This window comes from Sinohyriopsis cumingii, chromosome 19, assembly GCF_028554795.1.
Source record: "Sinohyriopsis cumingii isolate HCF-2022 chromosome 19, ASM2855479v2, whole genome shotgun sequence".
NCBI classification, from domain to species: Eukaryota; Metazoa; Mollusca; class Bivalvia; order Unionida; family Unionidae; genus Sinohyriopsis; species Sinohyriopsis cumingii.
Genome location: NC_142979.1, coordinates 58,225,737 through 58,246,038, shown reverse-complemented (window position 1 = coordinate 58,246,038; position 20,302 = coordinate 58,225,737). Strand labels below are relative to the sequence as shown.

Here is a 20,302-nt window from a genome sequence, read left to right as displayed (position 1 = left end):
TAACCTTACAGAAGAAGTGATTATATCAAATCTCAAGGCTTCCAAAATTTTCTTAACACAAGGACAGACAGACCCCTGGGTTTCCCACCATAGTATGAGTGCCAGTTAGCATATAATTACAAGCACTATCCTATGCTGGGGGATAAGGGAAATCATGCTCTATGACAGAAAACATGTCAAGGTGCCAACTCTGATGACTCTGTCAAGGTTTCCACAATTTCCCAACACAATGAAGAAATATCGAGGCCCAAGATTCCTAGGATTGGTATAGTGCCCGTTATTATCAATACAAGCACTAGCCAATGCTGGGGAATAAGGGAATTCATTCACGATGAAAGAACAGAATATATCTAGCTGACTTCAAAATAGAATTCATCGTGGCTTTCACAACATTCATAACAGGAAGAATGCAGGCCCATGTTTCCTAGCATTGGTTGAGTGCTTGTTTAGACATTAATTAGCACAAGCCATTGCTGGAAGATAAGGGTACTTATCCTCAATGAATGAAATTATAAAATATCAATCTGGAACCTTACATAATTGATGAGGACATGAAAAATAATCGCAATACGGAATAAGGAAGGAATGAGGCTGCAATTTCATAGCATATGAAAAGTGCATTCTATGATATTTACTAGCGGTAGCCGATGTTGGGGGAACATTGCTGACCAAACAGAAAATATCAAGGTGAAAACTGAAAAGGATTTATCATAGCCACCACAAATTTCATACAGAGAAAGGATAGAGGTCCATATTTCCTAGCATTGGAATAGTGCCTGTTAGAATCAAAACAAGCACTTGCCGATGCTGGGGAATAAGGGCATTCATTCACAAAGCAAAGACGGATTATTTTAGCCAAAGTTTCCTAACTTCAGAATAGTGCCTGGTTGTATCTATACAAGCAATAGCTGATGCTGGGGACTAAGGTAATTCAACCACGATGAAGGAAAAGAAAGTATCAAGCTGGCAACTGAAAAGAATCCATCAACGCTTTCATCACAGGAAGAATTAGCACAAGCCACTGCTGGAAGATAAGGGTACTTATGCTCAATAAGGAAATGAAAAGTATCAATCTTGAACCTTATATAAGTGATGAGGATTTGAAAAATAATCGCAACACAAGGAAGGAGTGATGTTGCAATTTCATAGAATGAAATGTGTGCATGCTATTATATTTAGCTGCATAAGCCAATGTTGGAACAATTCATGAAAGAACAGAAAATATCAACAAATTTCATAACAAGAAAGAATGGAGGTCCATATTTCCTAGCATTGGACCAGTGCCTGTTAGCATCAATACAAGCACTTGCCGATGCTGGGGAATATGAGCATTCACCCAAAATGAAGGACCAGAAAATTTCCTAAGATCGGATATTAACTAGCACAAGCCAATCCTGGAAGATAAGGGTAGTCATCTTCAATGAATAAATGGAAAATGTCAAGCTGCCACTGTAAGTAACTGATCAGGACTCGTCAAATAATATCATAGAGTGAGGGAACAATTTCCTAGCATTGGAAGAGTTATCCATTTAAATAGTCTCAAAATGGGCTGTGCCCTGGGAAGTGAGCAAACCTAAAACCTAAAAATAATAACCTTAGAAAAGCAGTAATCAAAGCTGAAATAAACCCGACAAGGCATACTATTTTTCTCAAAATAAGGACTGAGATCTAGGTTTCCAACCAGAAAATATCAAACTGGCAAAACCTAATCCATCATGGATTACACAACTTTCATAAGAAAGAATTTAGGCCCATGTTCTTCAGCATTGGTTGAGTGCTTGTTTGGATATTAATTAACACAAGCCAATGCTGGAAGATAAGGGTATTCATCCTCAATGAAGGAATGGAAAATTTCCAGCTGCCACAACTAAGCAATGGATCAGAAGTTGCAAAGGAATCTCAAGGAAGCTACAAGTTAACAGTCTCAAAATGGATTGTGCTCTCGAAACACTTTATAACTTTACAAAAGTAGTGATTATTTCAAAGCTGAAATAAATCCTTCAAGGTTTACACAAGGACTGATGCCGAAGTTTCCTAGCATTGGATGGGTGCTAGTTAATATATAATTACAAGTACTAGCCTATGCTGGGGAATAAGGGATATCATAGGCTATGAAGGAAACAGTATAAAGCTGCCAGCTAAAATGATTCATTCAGGGCTTCCATAATTTTCTCAGTGCAAGGAAGGATTATTGAGGTCCAAGTTTCCTAGGATTGGAATAAAGCCTGTTAGTATCAATACAAGTATTAGTTGAAGCTGGTGAATAAAGGAATTAATCCACAATGCAGGAACAGAAAACATCAAGAGCTCATAAGGCTTGCACAACTAACAGGAGTGAACCCAAAGTTTCCACTCATAAGGCTTCCACAACTAACAGGAGTGAACCCAAAGTTTCCACTCATAAGGCTTCCACAACTAACAGGAGTGAACCCAAAGTTTCCACATGCCTTATAGTTCATTTACAAGGACAAACCTAAGCTAGAAGATATGGGAATTCAGGAAAGAAACAGAAAACACTAAGACTGCAACTCAAAAGAATCAATCATTGTTTACAAAGTTTTCTCAACAAGGAAGGATTTAAGCTCAAGTTTCCATAAGATTCATAAAATATCTATTAGGATATTTACAAACTGAAAATAAACCATCATGGCTTTCAGTTTTCTCAACACAATAAATAACATCAAAATAATAACCTTACAAAAACAATAAGTATTCGAGGCTGAAATAGCTCAATTGAGGCTTCCAAATTTTGTTAACACAGGGAAGGATAGAGACCCAGGATTCCTACCATCTATGTTGGAAGATAAGGGACTTGACTTGCTATGAATAAAAAAAAAAATACAAAGCTGGCAACTGAAAAGAATCTATCAGGGCTTCCACAATTTTTTCAACATAAGGAAGGATTATTGTGACCCAAGTTTCCTAGCACTGGAATAGTGCCTGTTAGTATCTATACAAGCATTAGCTGATGCTGGGGGAAAAGGGGAATTCATCCACAATGAAGGTACAGAAAATATCATGCTGACAACTTAAAAAGATCATCATGGCCTCCACGACTTTCGTAAGATTTAATGCCCATGTTTCCTAGCACTGGTTGAGTGCTTGTTTCGATATTAGCTAGCACAAGCCAATGCTGGAAGATATAGGTGTGTATGTGTGTTGAATTTTTAACGTAGCTGTAACAATTTTGCAGTCATCGCTATGATGTCTGCAGTGTGGCAGTTTATAGTGATGTCTAGCATCATGCTGCCGACATGTAACTTGATGTCCCACCCAGTCACATTATCCTGACACCAGGCTGACCAGTCCTAACATTAACCTCTTAATGATTGATCAGAAAGGAGTAACATTTTTACAAGCACTACCCAGCTAGGTGATAAGGTAATTCAACTGCTATAAAGAAACAAAAAAATATCAAGATGCCAACTGAAAAGAATCGATCATGGCTATGACCGATAGCATATCAAACTCCCAGCTGAAACAAATCTATCAGGGCTCCCACAATTTTCTCAACACAAGGAAGAATTGAGGCCCAAGTTAGTACCTGATAATATATATACCTGCATTAGCTTATGCTCAGGGGTAAGGGTAATTAAGCAAAATGAAGGAATTCAAAACATCATGCTGAAATTAAATCTTTATGGCTTATTTCTAGCATTGAAAAAATGTGTAAGCATTTGCCTTTGCTGAGGTATAAGTGCATTTATCCACATCGAATGAAGAGAAGATATCAAGCTTCCAAGTGAAAATAAATCCATTTTACGATTTTTTACCAGATATTTTGCTGCCACCACCCATCCACCTTTACCCAGCAAATGATATATCCATACAAGACTTACATGAGAAACATAAAAAATGACGACTTTCATTTCAATAAAACAACTTTTAATTCCTTTATTTGTTTGAATGAATAAAACAAATTTGTTATCAAATTGTGCCAGACATGTTGAATTTGAAGATTATGACAATTATGTGAATGCAGAGCCAACCAAATCACATAGTCTGATGTCCAGAAGCCAACCAAATCACATAGTCTGATGTCCAGAAGCCAACCAAATCACATAGTCTGATGTCCAGAAGCCAACCAAATCACATAGTCTGATGTCCAGAAGCCAACCAAATCACATAGTCTTATGTCCAGAAGCCAACCGAATCACAGTCTGATGTCCAGAAGTGAAGTCTTCGTCAGGCTTGTTAAAATTTTGCTTAAAGGAGTATGTATGGGACAGACAAGATGTGTATGTATCTGATTTAGCATGTAAAATAATCTTATGTAAATAAACTGCTTTGATAATTAAATTAATGTGACCAATAGCTTGTGATTATTGGATGATGTGAGCAATCTGAGCCAGAGACTAGTGGGACCACAGACTCCAATTTAAAATTTAGAAAAGTCTAAAATGGCTGACTTATGTTTAAGACTCAAATATATGGTGCAACTATATCAACTGTCAAGATCATGAAAAAGTGTATGCAATTTGAGTCAATATCCTAAAATGCTTAGACGACATACAGGCAAGATTTTAGAACTTTTCAACCTGTCCAAATTTTAATATCCATTCTTTTCCTGACAAATATTTATTAAGATGTGAAATAACTGCAAATTTCTAATGGTTAGGGGTTAGGGTTAAGGTTTCATTGATAAAAAAAAAACAAAATTATCTTTGTACAGCCTTATATGGAATTTAGAGCAAAATAAAAAAAAATTAGACCTTTTCGTGGTCTTCTGAAGACGCAGAACTCACAATTCTCAGCACAGACACTGCCAAACCCAGCATAATATTGTTCCTTGCATTGAAAATTCTCGCTGGGTTGCAATTGCAGGGAAATTGCACAGGCAACCAAACCTTGCTACTGATAAGAACCAAACCACACCTTAGTAATTGTAATCAAAATCCTAAATTAGTGTATTTGCTAAGTGTGCAAACATAGTATATATGTCTAAATTATTTAGTGAATTTGCCAAGTTATCAGCAACCCAAACAAAAGCTGTCAAAACTCTAGAACATCTACCAATATGTATGTGTTGTACACTGAATGCTGACACTGTTTTGTATGCCTCATCCTAACTTCAAGGAAAAGATCAAATAGTGTCACTTGGCAACTTGGCTAATGAGACCAAATAAATTTACAATCCAGACAAGGAAGAGACCTCTCAGCAATAGCAGTGCATATTGATGTTTGTTCAGTAAGTTAAAAAAATGACAACATACTTGATAGTGCAATATAAAGGAATCCAACTACAGACCGGCCAACCCTAACAAGATGTTTTCAGTAATGCAAATATTCTTTTTAGAACAATTTTCAGTAAGGTATAACACAATCTCTACTGAGTCTGAGGCTGATGAAATCTTTAAAGTATACATAAAACTTAGTAGAGTTTCAGTAACTGCTGTTCCGAATCCCATGCAGCTCAAAGGCTTATTGTATTATCCCAACATGACATAATCTCTTATTTATACTGAATTTCTCTTGGTGATGGCTGTCTTTGCTCCTTCAAAAGTCCTTCATCACTTTGCAGGGTCGATGCAGCTGCTCTGGATTCTGTGCCTTTTGTTTGCTGACTGTTTATCTGCACTGGTGGTTTTGTCATGCACTGGCTGTTCTGTTGGAGTATGTTTCTTCATTTCCTTGTTGGAGAGGGGGAGCTGTCTGACTTTTTCTGTCATTTTGCCCCACTTGTACTACAACCATCTTTTGTTTAGAATGTAACTTCAAAACCTTATACCCACCAGTTGACCCATTAATGCATTAATTGCATTAAATAACATCTCCTTTGTGCAAGATACTACACTGTGAACTAAACTTAAATGTAAATGGCATACAATGAGCCTAAGTGTATGACCATCTAGTTACTCCATCAGGTTGTTCCCATGCCATTCCTGTGTTGGCAGAATTGCTGTCATCTCAAAGAACTCCACAATTCACCATCTTAGCTACACAAGAATTTTTGAACATATCATTTAAGCAAGTCCAAACCTCACTCACAATGGAACAAAGGTCAATCCATTTTATTCTGCCTCTACCACCCTCCTCCTAGTCGAAAAAACAAGCTTTACTGAATTTCTCCTTTAAAGCAGGTTTCTAACATAACGGAATATGGAAATTCAACAAGTGGCAACCTGATTAATCAATTTCAATTTTCACAATTCTATTCACATTTCAACCTCTGTCACTTAGCCAATCCATAAATAAACATTGTCATGTTTTAGACTGGATTTTTCAAAGACCTGATGATAATGTTCTAGTTTTCATTGGTGTCCCATGAATTTGCATCATAACACCTCTGCATCATATGTTGTCTAAGCATATCAATCCCAAACAATCCAACTCTGCTTTCTACTAAGAGAAATCCCATATGATAACAGAACCCAACTTATGCAAGACATCCAAGCAAACCCAATATCTTTGTTTTATTGTTATTTCATGGTATTTGTTTTTGTAATCTTGTCATTTTATGTTGTATGTGTTATCTAATACTGTAAAGTGCTTAGAGCTTCTAAAGATTAGGCGCTGCACTAAGTCCACATTATTATTATTATTACTAGATGGTTGGTACACTTTACCTATAGTGTGTTCTTGATATCTGAACATGTTAACATATCACTTTGTGATTCTGATTGGGCCAAATAAACCCAACAAATTCTTGCTCAGTATTCTCTTTACTAATTGGCTGTAATTGTGAGAAAATTTCACTGTCCTGCATACTGGAACTTTTTGATTTTACTATTGCTACTAACATTTTGGCAGCCATTTTCTCCAATCAAATGCACAATGGGAATTGTAGAAAAAAATTCAGGTCTAAATATGGCCCATTCGCCCCCACATGGGCTCACTATGCCTTGCAAGGAATATCATGTGCTGAAAAATGGCATTAAACCCCAAATGAGAACACAAACAACAAATAAAACTAAGGGAATTGGTGAATTAATAGCGTGTGTGTGGAAAGGGATAGGGGTATACATGTAACATGGAATCCACCCTATATAAAAGAGAGGTTAAAATGCTAACCTATACAAGTAAATAAACTCACCTCTGTTCACAGAAGACTGTGTACATAAACTGCCTCCAAACAGAAAGAACATCATCCAACCACAGCATGTTTATGCCGTAAAATAGCTCTTATCATGTGATTCAAATTTTTATCTATAGCTACAAAAGTTCCAAATCGACTAATGCAAATATATGGCCACAAATACATTACTGTAAATCTGGAATATCTGCATCATCTCTTCACATATCCAACAATTTGAATGCTTAGATGTGAAACTGAGTGATACTCTCGCTGTTAAACATTTCTGTGTGACATCATACTTAACTTGCATATACATTCTTTTTCAAAAAATCATATTGAGTCAAGTATTCTATTTATTCAAAAGAACAGTTGCTCTTTGAATTATAATTGGTATACATACATGCCAACCATTACGCTTTTGGCGTAATCATTACGCTTTTTTTCACCATATTACGCATTACGCGTAACTATTCAGATTATGCGTTTTCGATATACCCCCCTCCAAAAAAATTAATAATTTGTTTTCTCATTTTTATGAAAATCCCATTAATCCCACATACCGTATTCTTAGAAAAGACAGCTTTTATGTAACTACAACATAAGAGTACACTTGTCTGAAGACTTGCATACACTTTCCTAACAGTATTATGTTCTATTCATAGCAGTTGCCCTACTTCAAGAAACATGCTGGTTTCTGCTTTGAACTTTTGACCTCAGTTTCTATTTACAGCAGCTATACGGCTTAGTTAGGAGAGAACAGACTGGTTTTCTAACTTTTAAATCTTTGCTCGCAGATTCTTTGTTCTAATTCATAACAGAACCAGTCTGTAGGTATTTGGTGCTAAAAGTCAAGTTAGATTTATTTTGATGCGTGTTAGAGCAAAAATATTTTTCAAAAAATTTCACAAACGGATTAGAAAAAGACAAAAGACCAATTCAGAGATGAATACATGAATTACACAATACAGCGTTCCATTCTAGTGATCTTCATGCACCTTGCATGGCTGCTTGGAAAGGATTTTGATATTGGTCATGGTGGTAAAACAAGAAACCTTGAATTGGCTCATTTACTAACTCCAGTACTGAGGTAACTTTTTATACAGCAGAACTAAATTGTTTCCTGATTCCAAAATTGCAGAAAATATGCTTATGCAAGAACAAAATCATCTAATATTGTTAGGTGTTTAGCAGAAGATACTTCACTTAAAACTGCAGAAACCATGAAAATTGGTCTGTTTAGTATTGCAACAGACAGGAGTAGTGATTGTGACAAAAAGTTGTACCCAGTCTGTGTAAGAGACTTTGACAACGTAAAGCGCAAAGTCAGAGTGCTCTTCTTTCATTACCAGAATTAACACTAGATTCCACTGGAGAATTTTTTTAATTTATTTGATTTTTAATACTTTGAACAAACTTAAGTTGGCATAATTGTATGGGGTTTTAAGCTGATACTGCATCAGTGATGACTGGAATTCAATAGTTTGAAAAATGTCTCCATCATTTTCATATAAGGTTGTCTCTGTCATATGATGCACCATGCTGCAGGAAAATCTGCTGATAAATGAGAAGTCCTGAAGTGTCAAGTTGGCACTCCACTCTACCTGACAATGTACTTCATATGGATAGAGTTGATTTTTTCATCTTATTTCCCAGCTAAAAGACCCAATAACTGTAAGATATAAATTTCCTCTTGTTTGTCAGGTTATGAAAGGAATAGTGGTTCTTTAAAATTCCAGAGGGATAAATAAATCATTTTGTACATATATGCTCATTGAATTTTTATCATGTTATACATGGATTACTCTTTTTTTCTGCTCGGATTACAGTTTTTCCTTGCCAGGGGTTGGCATGTATGGGTATAAATTACACTAATAAATTTTACCAGTTATAGAACTGCGCAAAAAAAAATTCAGGGACTATTTTTTTTACCTGCAAGAAATGAAAGGTTTAGTGTCTGAGCCAAAATGAATGAAATTATTTCTTCATCTTTCACTCATATTTTCAGTAAAATAAAAGCAACTGATAAACTGGACATTATTCAATTTATTCATACATTCAATATTAAATCGTTATCCTTCTGAGATCCTCTAATTGTTATTAGATCCAGTGGGCATTAGGATTATTGGAAAATCTATTGTTTTCTCTGGGCACCCAGTTATGAAAGCCTGGATACTCTGATTTTTCTGGTTGCCTGGTAAATTACTGCAATTACACCCTAAGACTGATGTAATCATAATTATTTATTACATGTTATCATTGGAGTTCAATTCAATTTTTAAAAAAAATTTAAAACAATAATTCAATCAGATTCAAAATCATGTAAAGATTTGTAAATTCAACATTTTCTTCTATGTTTATTGTTGGACTTGTTTGCATGTTTTGTAGGTTTAACTTCAACAAAAACTTGACCGGAATAACCATTGGCAATGTCTGCTGCAGATAACAACATTGTGCAAATCATCCACCGACATCTGAATAATCACTGGCAATGTCTGCTGCAGATAACAATGTTGTGCAAATCGTCCACTGACATCTGAATAACCATTGGCAATGTCTGCTGCAGATAACAACATTGTGCAAATTGTCCATTGACATTTAGATCTTCCATTTCCTCATAATTTTTCATTCTTCATCTGAGTTTTACTTACTACTAAAAACTGAACACACTCCAATTGTCTATAATTATATTATGGACATGATCCTATTGCATAAAATTGATACACCATTGTGCATATTGTTATGAACAAGTGCATCTTCTCTAGTGAGAAAAGCCATATTGTTCTAAAGCACCCATAGCGTACCTCTATTTTTAGCTAACTAGAAATTTATGAAAGAATTCAAATATTGTAGGCATCTTCATGAACAGTTTTTTTTAAAACAGTTATTTAAAATTATTTCTTCAAATCAGTTTCTCAAGTCAAACACTGGCTACAGCTGTGTCTAACTTTAATAGATATGTGTGAGAATCAACCTTGAAACTTTACATCATCTAAATATAAACCCCCAAAAATCAATCATATCACCCACATTTTAAGTCACTTATAGGCCATGATTCCATGAAAAAAAGAGGCAAATCAAACCCAAATGTTCGTAAACAAAAAGCAGAGTAATTACTTGATTTTAATTCTAGTCCTTCAAAAAGGTTACAGGACAGATGGACATAGATAGCACAATATGCACTCTAAGGTAATGGCATAAAAACGACAACTAAAATAAGAAGTAAAAACCAAAAATTTAGGACAATCCAGGATCAGACTGATGGTGGAAGAAAAAAAAAGAAATATAAAATCATACCAAGATCATAAAATGAAGTGAAATTTGACTATAATCCAAGGATAAATAATATTCATGAAGAATAGATGTACAGGACAGGTGGACATGGCTAACACTATATGCTTTCTGAGGTAAAGGCATAAATAAATGCATAGTACTTATCACAATTACTGTACCTGTATGGGTTTTTGGAGCCTCCTGTCGTCTGTCTTGTGATAGAATCTTTAAAGATCTGTCGTCTGTAAATTTTTTCCTCCACTGTACCACAGGTGATCAGCCTGTAAATGATCACATTCTTGTCTTGCCCAATTCGAAATGCACGGTCCACAGCTTGGGCATCTGTAGCAGGATTCCAATTTGGGTCAACTGCAGCAAAGAAACAGCTGGATTGTTTAGACCCATTCTAAAGGTTCTAATATCAACACATTGTGGAAACCAATTTCTCCCAGAAAAATGTTTAAGAATACTTACCCAATCATAATACCATAGGAGAATCATAATACACATACACCCTCCTGGCCTCACCGCAGTTACATACACAGGCAGCATGCCTTCTGCTCCAATTGTAACTGAAGGGTTCTTGAACTTTGCCACAAAGGCTTAAATCAAAGGGGAGATCACTGCCCAACCACCATATAGGTCGGAGGACAATGTTTAACTCCCTTTAGCTAAAAGTAGTATCTAGGAGGGCTGGATTTACTAGGTATTTGTAGTTCTCCAAAATTATTATGATTAGGTAATGTACTTAAAGAAGAAACCAATTTTCTGATCAATGAATCTATTTTACTGTGCAGGTGAGTTGCAAAGGTACCAAGTTTGCATCACATATTTCAAACATATGCATCCCTTGTATTTCATGCACACAAATTCAGTTCAATCTCTAGATAAAAATATATCACTTAACAGTATATTCTAAGATTTTAATTCATTTTAAAGTTGGGATAAATTATTTGTAAAAGTATAAAGACATCATTGCTAATTTAAAGGTTAAATCACTCTTTTCTTTTTTAATTTACAATTGTGTAACCTGCCAACAGATTTTTGGATCTTAGCCAAGAAGAGAAAAAGTCCTTAAGTATGAGACTCAAAAATGCATTCATCCAGAAACATACTTTAAGGACTACTAGAGATCAACCACAAACACAGCAACAGAAACAAGCTGGAAATTTGTGGCAGGCTGAACATAGTTGTCCCGTCATTACAACATTCTAATGTTGATAGAGAGAGGGCGTTATACATTCTAAGTAATATAAAAAGTGATTCAGGGGGAAATCGATACCAGAGAACTAATGTAAGCCTATTAAGTGTGAAGCTTAATGATCAAAATGAATGTCATCAAAAGACAGTAAACTTGAAAAAGATACTAAAATTGTTATTGGGTCATATTAAAAAATCTTTACTATAAGATAAACAACTCTTCCTTTTTTATTAATGGACAATATATTAACTCATTACATTATAGTCAGAATCTAAATCCAATTTATTTTTAAAAAACTGTTTGAGATCCTGGTTCTGTCCCATGTATGCAATCGTCAATTCTTAGATATAATACATAACTGTGATGATGCTCAAGAATATACGTGTAAACATCATTAGTGACCCAAGTGAATAATCACCAAAGTTTGAGGCATCAGTCATATGTTTAACTTCGTGCTATATGTGACTAGTACATGATATTTATTGGCTGCTAATAATACCTTGTGCTTTGATTGGTTAAAACTGTCACATATTAGGTCAATATATATGATCATACACACAAGCACTTATCACAGTTCAAAAAGTTACGTCAAATCTGGAGTAACTCGTTCTTGTTTGCAGTAGTTGTCTGGAGACTGCAGCTCCATTCTGATTTTTCATGTGTTTTTGTCAGACATATGCAACAGGTTTGACGTCAATACATTTTACAATACATTCTTTCATAATTATTTGACATGGTAACTGCAGAAAATTTTGGCTGGTATTATTGGTGCTTGACACTGATGAAGATTACATCAAATTTAAACACTTAGCATGGCTAGATTTGTGAGGTGCTTTTTATATGAGATGGTAGTATTTTGTACCTGCTGTGTATGTTACAGAATAAATTTAGTCATAGTCATCCAGTCATCTTAAAGTGTAAGCACATGTAAATTATAGAACAAACTTAGCCAAAGTCATCCAGTCATCTTTAAAGTGTAAGCACATGCAAATTATAGAACAAACTTATCCATAGTCATCCAGTCATCTTTAAAGTGTAAGCACATGTAAATTATAGAACAAACTTAGCCATAGTCATCCAGAGAAGCCATCAACTAGAATAACTGATATTTTGCCAAATGGATGGACCTTGTGAAAATGGGTCTAGGAAATTACCCCCTGGTATATTACGCGCCCCCACCCACAACTACCCCCTGCCATTACCACCCCCCATATAATTGTTATATCCCAAGAGTAAATAATAAATTAAAATAAATTTCAAAAGAATTTATTTTAAATTTTTATTTTAGTAAATGAATCTCAGCCTTGAAAACATATACTTGTCCTGGAATATTCAATAGTAAAATCATCATATCATAATGTTATATTCCCGTAAAATATGTTATATTTATAAGATTACAGCTGAATGTTATGTGCAATCCCTCGCAAGTATTCTAAGTGCTCTCTATTAGCAAAGTCATTAACAATGTTCATAATCCGAGCATTACAGTCACAATATTTCTTTTGAGTTGGTTCCGATGGATGTCCTCCAAGCTGCTGAGAAAAACAATAGTATAGATTGAGCATGGATTATCAGATTGTATTTGTGTACACTTTAATTAGATTCGTCGTATTTGCTTTAGTTCGATTTTGTATCTGTATGTCTAAATGATGCTAATGGCAGGGGGTAATATGCGGGGGTGGGTGGGTGTGGTAATTGATAGGGAGGTAATGGCAGGGGGGTAATATACGGGGGGTAATTGATAGGGGATAATAGCAGTGGGGTAGTTGCAGGGGGGTAATGTCCTGCTCCCGTGAAAATAAATCACCAGACCTATATTAATTTTTAATAATGTATCTAATTGATCCTCTTAGGAATCTAAAATAAAATTCACTTACAAATTATCACCCGATCAGCAGCTGTTAAAGTTATCCCTACTCCACCAACCTGGAAGTGAAAAAAAAAGAGAAATATTGGCCGAACTTGTGATTTTATTTAATTACATACATACAACTGCTAAACAGTCTTGTTAGGTGATAAACCTACCTACTGTGTAAGGTATTTTACATAAATAAACCATTGTGTGCAGTGATCAAAATGCTTTATTTTTCTAAGCAAGGTAACAACTATCATGTTATGTGAAATAAATAGTTGGTGTATTAATGGGCATAAAGTTCCAGTTATGGAATATGTTATTTAGGGATAATATGAGGAAATAAGACCTTAATAATAGCTCCCATGCTTTTCTAAAGATAAATTTCCAGGGTTTTTCCAGGATGAAATTAATTTTTTCATGGTTCACATATAAACCATTATTGAAAGAACATTTTAGATTATAAAATATGCATTTTCTGAAGCTAAAGATGGTTCTCTTTCAAGACTCCAAAACATCTAAGCCAGAAAAGATGATCAAAATTTATCACACAAATCAAACTTGATTATATTCCTCAAATTGGCATGAAAAGTCATTTCAATGTGCAAAATAAAAATTCTAACTTTATTTTGCTGACATTATGTTGCTAAGTTGGAACAACATAACAAACATACATTAGTTTTGTTTCCTTTCAAACCTTTAATTCTAAAGAAATATATATATATATATATATATATATATATATATATATATATATATATATATATATATATATATATATATATATGCATCTTATAGGAAGTAAACATTTTCTATTAAGTATATAAAAAAAAACAATAAATGCAAATAATTAGAATCTTCTCTTGTAACCCTGAATTTATGTGTGCCAATAAAATCCCAAGCAAGATTTATTAAACATCCTAATCTCCTTAAGATTTGGTCAAAAATCCATCATTTAAAAAACATTTTCAAAAGGGTTGATATAAATTTTGACAAAAGACCTTAAAAATTATATACTACTGTATAAAGAAAGACTGAATTTTCTGTAAATTTAACTTGTCTTCTTGTAACTCATTAAACCAGTCCCCAAACCTGTATTGATACAGGGGCTCGAATATTTTTTTAAAATATATAATACAAAGGACGACAATTTCTCATTTCAGCTCTGAGATTCAACAATTTGGACTGCAAATTAGGCTTAAAAAGAATAGCAGTCCGTTTTCTAATCTGGGTTTCCTCCAACTATTCCCACCCCATTTTTTGTATTTGGACATTTAGGTTGGGGTGTGGGGTCGTTGCAATTGCATATTGAAAATTTGGAATTTGCCGCCCTGGTACAGTAACAACATATGGTAGTCACTTACCAGCAAGCCTAGAAAATTTAAATTACGTTATGTCGACTTATACCTGCATGAAATCAATAGAAAAATGATTTACTTTCTTGTTATGCCTTTATTCCGCTAGACTAGACCAAATTATGGCATTGATGAAACCTGACCCAGTACTCGCCATTTGCATTACTAGTCACTTCATGAATCTCAAACTACAACATCAGAAGTCCATTAGTCACATCATATCAACAACAAACTCCATTTTAATGTTGTAGAGAAATTAAATTATATTAAATGAAAGTCAGATACTTTTTGTAAAAGCCAGCAATCTGACCAGTCTGATTTATCAAGTATTCCTGTGATACAACACAACTCCAGCAGTTGTTCTCGGAATATATAAATATGGAAAACTTTGTGTTCTTTCATTTATGTATTTAGATTAAAACCAGTATACGACTTTCATTTAAAATGTGGGTTGCTAGATTTGTGTACTCATGCAACTAGCAATGCAAATTGTGAGTACCAGGTAACATTTCATCAACTCCGATTTAAATATTCACAATTTCTGAGACAATAAGTAATTTTCATATCCATTTCATGCATGTATCACTCAATCTAATGTTTAAAGTTGCTAGGGCGGCTACACTTTGCCAGCACGCTGTTTGCCTGTTGTGATGCTAGAGTGGTTTCATAGCTTCCATGTAAGAAAAGATATGGATATCAAGCTGACTTTGAAAAGTCTACTAGACGAATCTAATCCACTGAGCGTTTGGATTCACTCGGCATATATGTTTATTGCAAGCACCCAAATGATACATACTGCATCTTCTGAATATTCCGATAAATTTAACTTAACATCAGTTTAGTTATGACTCAGTTACGTGATTGTTTCGGGCGTCAAGTGGTGGCGAAAAATTTCTGGGTTTTTCCAGACTTTCATCTCCCAACTTTTTCCCGATTTCCCAGTAGTGTGGGAACCCTGTTAATAGTGTTTTATGATTGCAAACTGCATTAAAAATTTTCAAAAAAAACCTTTGATGATGCTGCTAATTTCTAGCTTTAATCCTTACTTTTCTTGCCTCAGGATTCAGAAAAATACAATGATATGAAAATGGGTCAGACAACTGTTCAAAGGATTGACACCAACAACTGGAAATTCCACTCCCAGGATTAAATTATGTCAGCTATTTGGAAGACAAATAATGTAATCCCTCAACTGGGATTTCCTCATCTTAGTATCTCCGAACATAAATTTGATCAGTCAGTAAGTCAAGCAGGCTCAACAATCAGTTTTGAAAAGACATATTTCTCATATGTGCCACAGGATCCTTATGGCCAACTCCATTTTTTTTAATAAAGGGGAGATAACTCTTATTGTAAACATAAGATACTTGTGTGGTCAGTAAGAAGACTGAGTAGGAATCATCTGACTGGAATTTTTTGATCCGCTGTTCCCTGTCTGCAACTTGAGTAACAGTTCCATCCAACCGGATGATCTTGTGGCCCTGAGAACAAAACAATTATATGAAATACATGTACAATGCAAAACTGAACACTGTAATAGTCAACTTTTGAAATAAGCAACTTCTTTGTAACACAATATCATACTTTTGATGAAAAACTCAATGAACATGCATACTGTGAATTCACTATTTTTTCCTGAGGTATCATTTTTATGGATTGCTGTAATCTCATTTCTAAAGACCTAATCCTTTAGACCCATTCCACAAACCATAACTTTAATAAACCATTCATGGCAACAGTACATTTTAAACTTAGATTCCTTTCCCAACACCACTGTTGCTGGCAATAACATGTAAATTGCCTTCATAACCCAATAATTACATTACCTCAACATGTCAACATACAGACATGTGTTAACCCCATTAAGATTTTTGTATCTAAAATCAGCGCTCAAAATTCTTTATTTGCACAAAATGGTTCATGGGAAATAGGCTTAAAACGAGTCCCTTGATGAGAATGATGCTCTACTGACTGCAAATGATTTCCAGGAATCCAGGATAAGATCCTTTATTCCTTTTAACTGTGGAGTAATGAAAACACCTTTGATGTAATACAGCAATTTTCCAATTATCTGAAGCGGCAGACATGTCACCTTGGCACCATTTCCATTTAAGACCAACAAGGCATCATAGCTAAGCAACAGACAACATAACCTCTTCTGGTCCAAGACCAGTAGGTCTAAAAAAAATCACCTAACCTGTTTCAAACCCCACTTGCCAAATCAAAACGTAATTTTTAACTAATATTAAAATGCTGATACTGTTATACTTTAAATTATTTTTTTATACCGAAATTGACTAATTCTCTGTGCATTTGTATTTGTAAAAAAAAAAATGTGTGACCTTGACAAACTTCTGATTATTTGATTAAAAGCAATGTTTTCTCCAAGCCTGATGTAAACCAGTACTCAGTAGCTTTGTCTTCTAAACACTGCAAAAAAGCAAATTTCTCTTTTACCTCCATTAAAGTGAAATTCGTCTGTAAGGGGTGACCTGTCGTCATTGAGTAGGATTTACACTTGGAGAAAAACAACAGAAATTTTGATGACAAAACCAATGTGAAATGCACCTGTTTTTATTGAAAGCATACATTTTTGATAACACATTAACCCCTGGAGCTTTTTGTCATTGTTGCCTAAAAATCGAATAGGAAACACATTTTGAAAGCTATTTCTGAATAGACTCGAAAACACCAAATCCCCGGTCATCTTTCAATAACATACTGCCTAGTGGTGTTAGAAACATTGATTTTCGTTGGCTGTTTGACTCGCGCATGAGCAAAAGGGTAAAAGTTAGACTTCTTTTTTTTTTCTTATTTTTGGTGCTAAATGGAGCCATTATTTTTGTATGGAGACCACTCTTTATTCCAAATGCCAATCTTATCCTACTTTTTGCAAAGGCTCATCTGTCTGTTTGCAGTTCATACTGGTTTGCCTTAGATCTGAGACCAAAAAGTCTAAAATCCGGACACAAAATCAGATTCCAATCACGGGCAAATTTTGGGTTAAAAAAAGTCTGGTCCAAAAAATGAGGTTTTTCTATCTGTATTTTGTAGTGCAACTAGATATTCCAGATTATTTGGTATCATTGTAGAGCTACATCTGTCTACCTTTCTATAATACCACCCACTTTAGTGTATCATGCATGACAATGACGCTACAGAGCTCAGTAGTAGGCTACTACCTCCTGCCTCGTAAAGTCATCGCTAGGGGTTAATGTGTTAAATTTGTGTTTAAAAAAATCCATTATATGTTAAAAATATATGAAACATAAAAGAATGCAAGTATAGTTAGAAAATTATTGTGCTTGGCACGTCCTGTTAGAAAAATACAGGTATAAAAATTACAGTGCTTGAGTGACCTATATTCCATCGTCAATCAACATATGGGACTACACAATTCACTATGATATTCATTGCTGCCAGTAGTATGTGGCTGTATAGTAGTTATTTACATGCTAACTCAACTGACCTAAATTTTGATCAAGGGGAAGAGGCCATTCATAGGGAAACAAACACCTGCCAACAAGTTAAGAATTCTCTTGAAATAGCAGTAAAAATATTAATGACAATTATTTGCAAAACATTTAATGACATTTTTATTTTTTTAAATGTCTTAATTAAGCACATGTAGAACCCTCATAAATATTCATACAGAGTAATACATATCATTAAGATTATTATCTATAGCATAATCTAATGCTTTTATTCAAGTTCTGGTGAGGACTTTTTATGATGAAAAATGCAATGTTTTTATTGCCTTTATGAAAGGCGCATGTAAATACTGAAGTTGCTACAAAAGGCCAGCTTTGGAGGTCCAAACAAATGCCTGTATTTTGATGTGATGGCAACATTAAAGCCTGATAGCAACATTAAAGCCTGATAGCAACATTAAAGCCTGATACCAGCATCAAATAATTGTAGAATAAAGTATGGGTCAGAGCTTGATTAGAAAACAAAGGATTTGTTGGGATGTAGGGCTTTTTTTAATGTATACACATATTTGCTATCTTTACATCGACATTAGCATTATAAATCTGGTAGTAACAAAAGTCCATGGGTTTGGGATTATGCTTTTTGTCGACATAGGCACTTTGTCGACATAAACATTGTCAATTTAAATGGGTAGGAATGTAAGAAAATTGGCGAAAATTCAAGAAACCTTAGTATAGTTATGCATTGGAAACAAAAATCAGAAAGATAAGGGACATAAATGTAATAAGTGATGTTACAATAGGATTCCAGCTTAGTCAAGGTCACAACAAGAAGAAGCCACAAGGCCAAATTTGGCTGAATCCATCATCAGAAAGTTGTGCAGAGGAAAGCAAAGTTTGGTTAACATGCAATTAGAGGGCATAACTCAATAGTTTATCAATATTAAGATGCCCAATTTAGTTGAAATCTAACAATCCTTAGTAACGATATCCTGCAGAAATGAATATTCAGACAGGTAATAATGTGCCATAATACCTTTAAGCGATGACATAGGTCAGAAATCAAACTCTTTCAAAATCTCAATATATAGCCACAAATTTGATTAAAATTCAACAATTCCCAGCATAATTATCTGGCTGAAACAAAACTGATGACAGGTAGACTGATGGGCAGAATGATGAATGGATGGACATTATCACTTTACAGCTCCCACAACATCAAGCAGTGGGGCAATAACTAGCCAAGGTAAAACAACCCAAACATGATGTTATGGTAAATTAGTTTGTAACTGTGTTTAGATCAACACATTTTAATTTGTGATATAGTATATCAGTCTATATTAGGTCACAAATGTGATAAAAGAATTATGATAGTATCAGTGCCTCTAGTGAAAAGAATGATCATAAACTAAAGTCTGCAATATCTGAACAAGAGGCTTCAGTGGGCCCGAGATCACTCACCTGGCTGACATCTACCTAAGGACTAAATATGAGGACAGTTAATGAAGAGATCTGGGTTAGTATGATGCTTCCAGACATTTAAAACTATAATTTTGGGGGCACTCACCAGTTATTATGTACTTTTGACAGAGTGACGTATGTAAGGTAAAGTTGTTTGCATTTGAAACATGCACAGTGGAGAGAATGTTGGCATATCTCTATGCTACTTTCATGTAATGTGGCTGACATTTCTTTGGATATTGTACTCATGGAAATTGTACATGATCTAAGCACACTGCTAACTAAAATGACTGCTGGCTTGTGCTAAAAAAAATCAGCCTGAATTAGTCTAAGGTACACTATCCATAGCAGCTATTTAAATATAGAAAATGAATTTTGCCACACTAGACTATACCAGCTTCTGAAAGTGCAATGAATGAATTACCAAATATATAAAATGTAAAAAAAAAAGTTATTGGCTCTTTTTTTTTTATACAATTTACCTCTGAAGTTCAGGAAGTGAAAATTACCAAGTGGAGCTAGCACTTTTTTGAAAGGTGCACATCTGGAGTAAGGCCAAGCAGTATATTCTATAACCCATATTACACTCATCAATCATACACCAAAATAAAGGGAATTAAAGGTTCTTCAAACTATACCTAATATAAACAAGGTCTTTTTTAAATAGTAAGTATAACCAGCGAGGAAAGCTGGGGAAATTATTTTTCTTTAAAATTC

The 20,302-nt window shown here is 34.6% G+C and overlaps 1 protein-coding gene across 1 annotated transcript in view; it reads right to left on the bottom strand.

The window, feature by feature from the left end:
- The window catches only part of LOC149775767 (DNA excision repair protein ERCC-6-like), a 175,223-nt gene that overhangs the window by 82,393 nt on the left and 72,528 nt on the right, over positions 1-20,302 (bottom strand). Inside the window, exons 13-15 of the mRNA XM_089943693.1 lie at positions 16,061-16,174; positions 13,364-13,412; positions 10,465-10,654 (exon numbers count right to left, since the gene is read on the bottom strand). Coding sequence (XP_089799819.1) covers positions 10,465-10,654; positions 13,364-13,412; positions 16,061-16,174 — 353 coding nt within the window. The remainder of the gene's footprint in view (positions 1-10,464; positions 10,655-13,363; positions 13,413-16,060; positions 16,175-20,302) is intronic.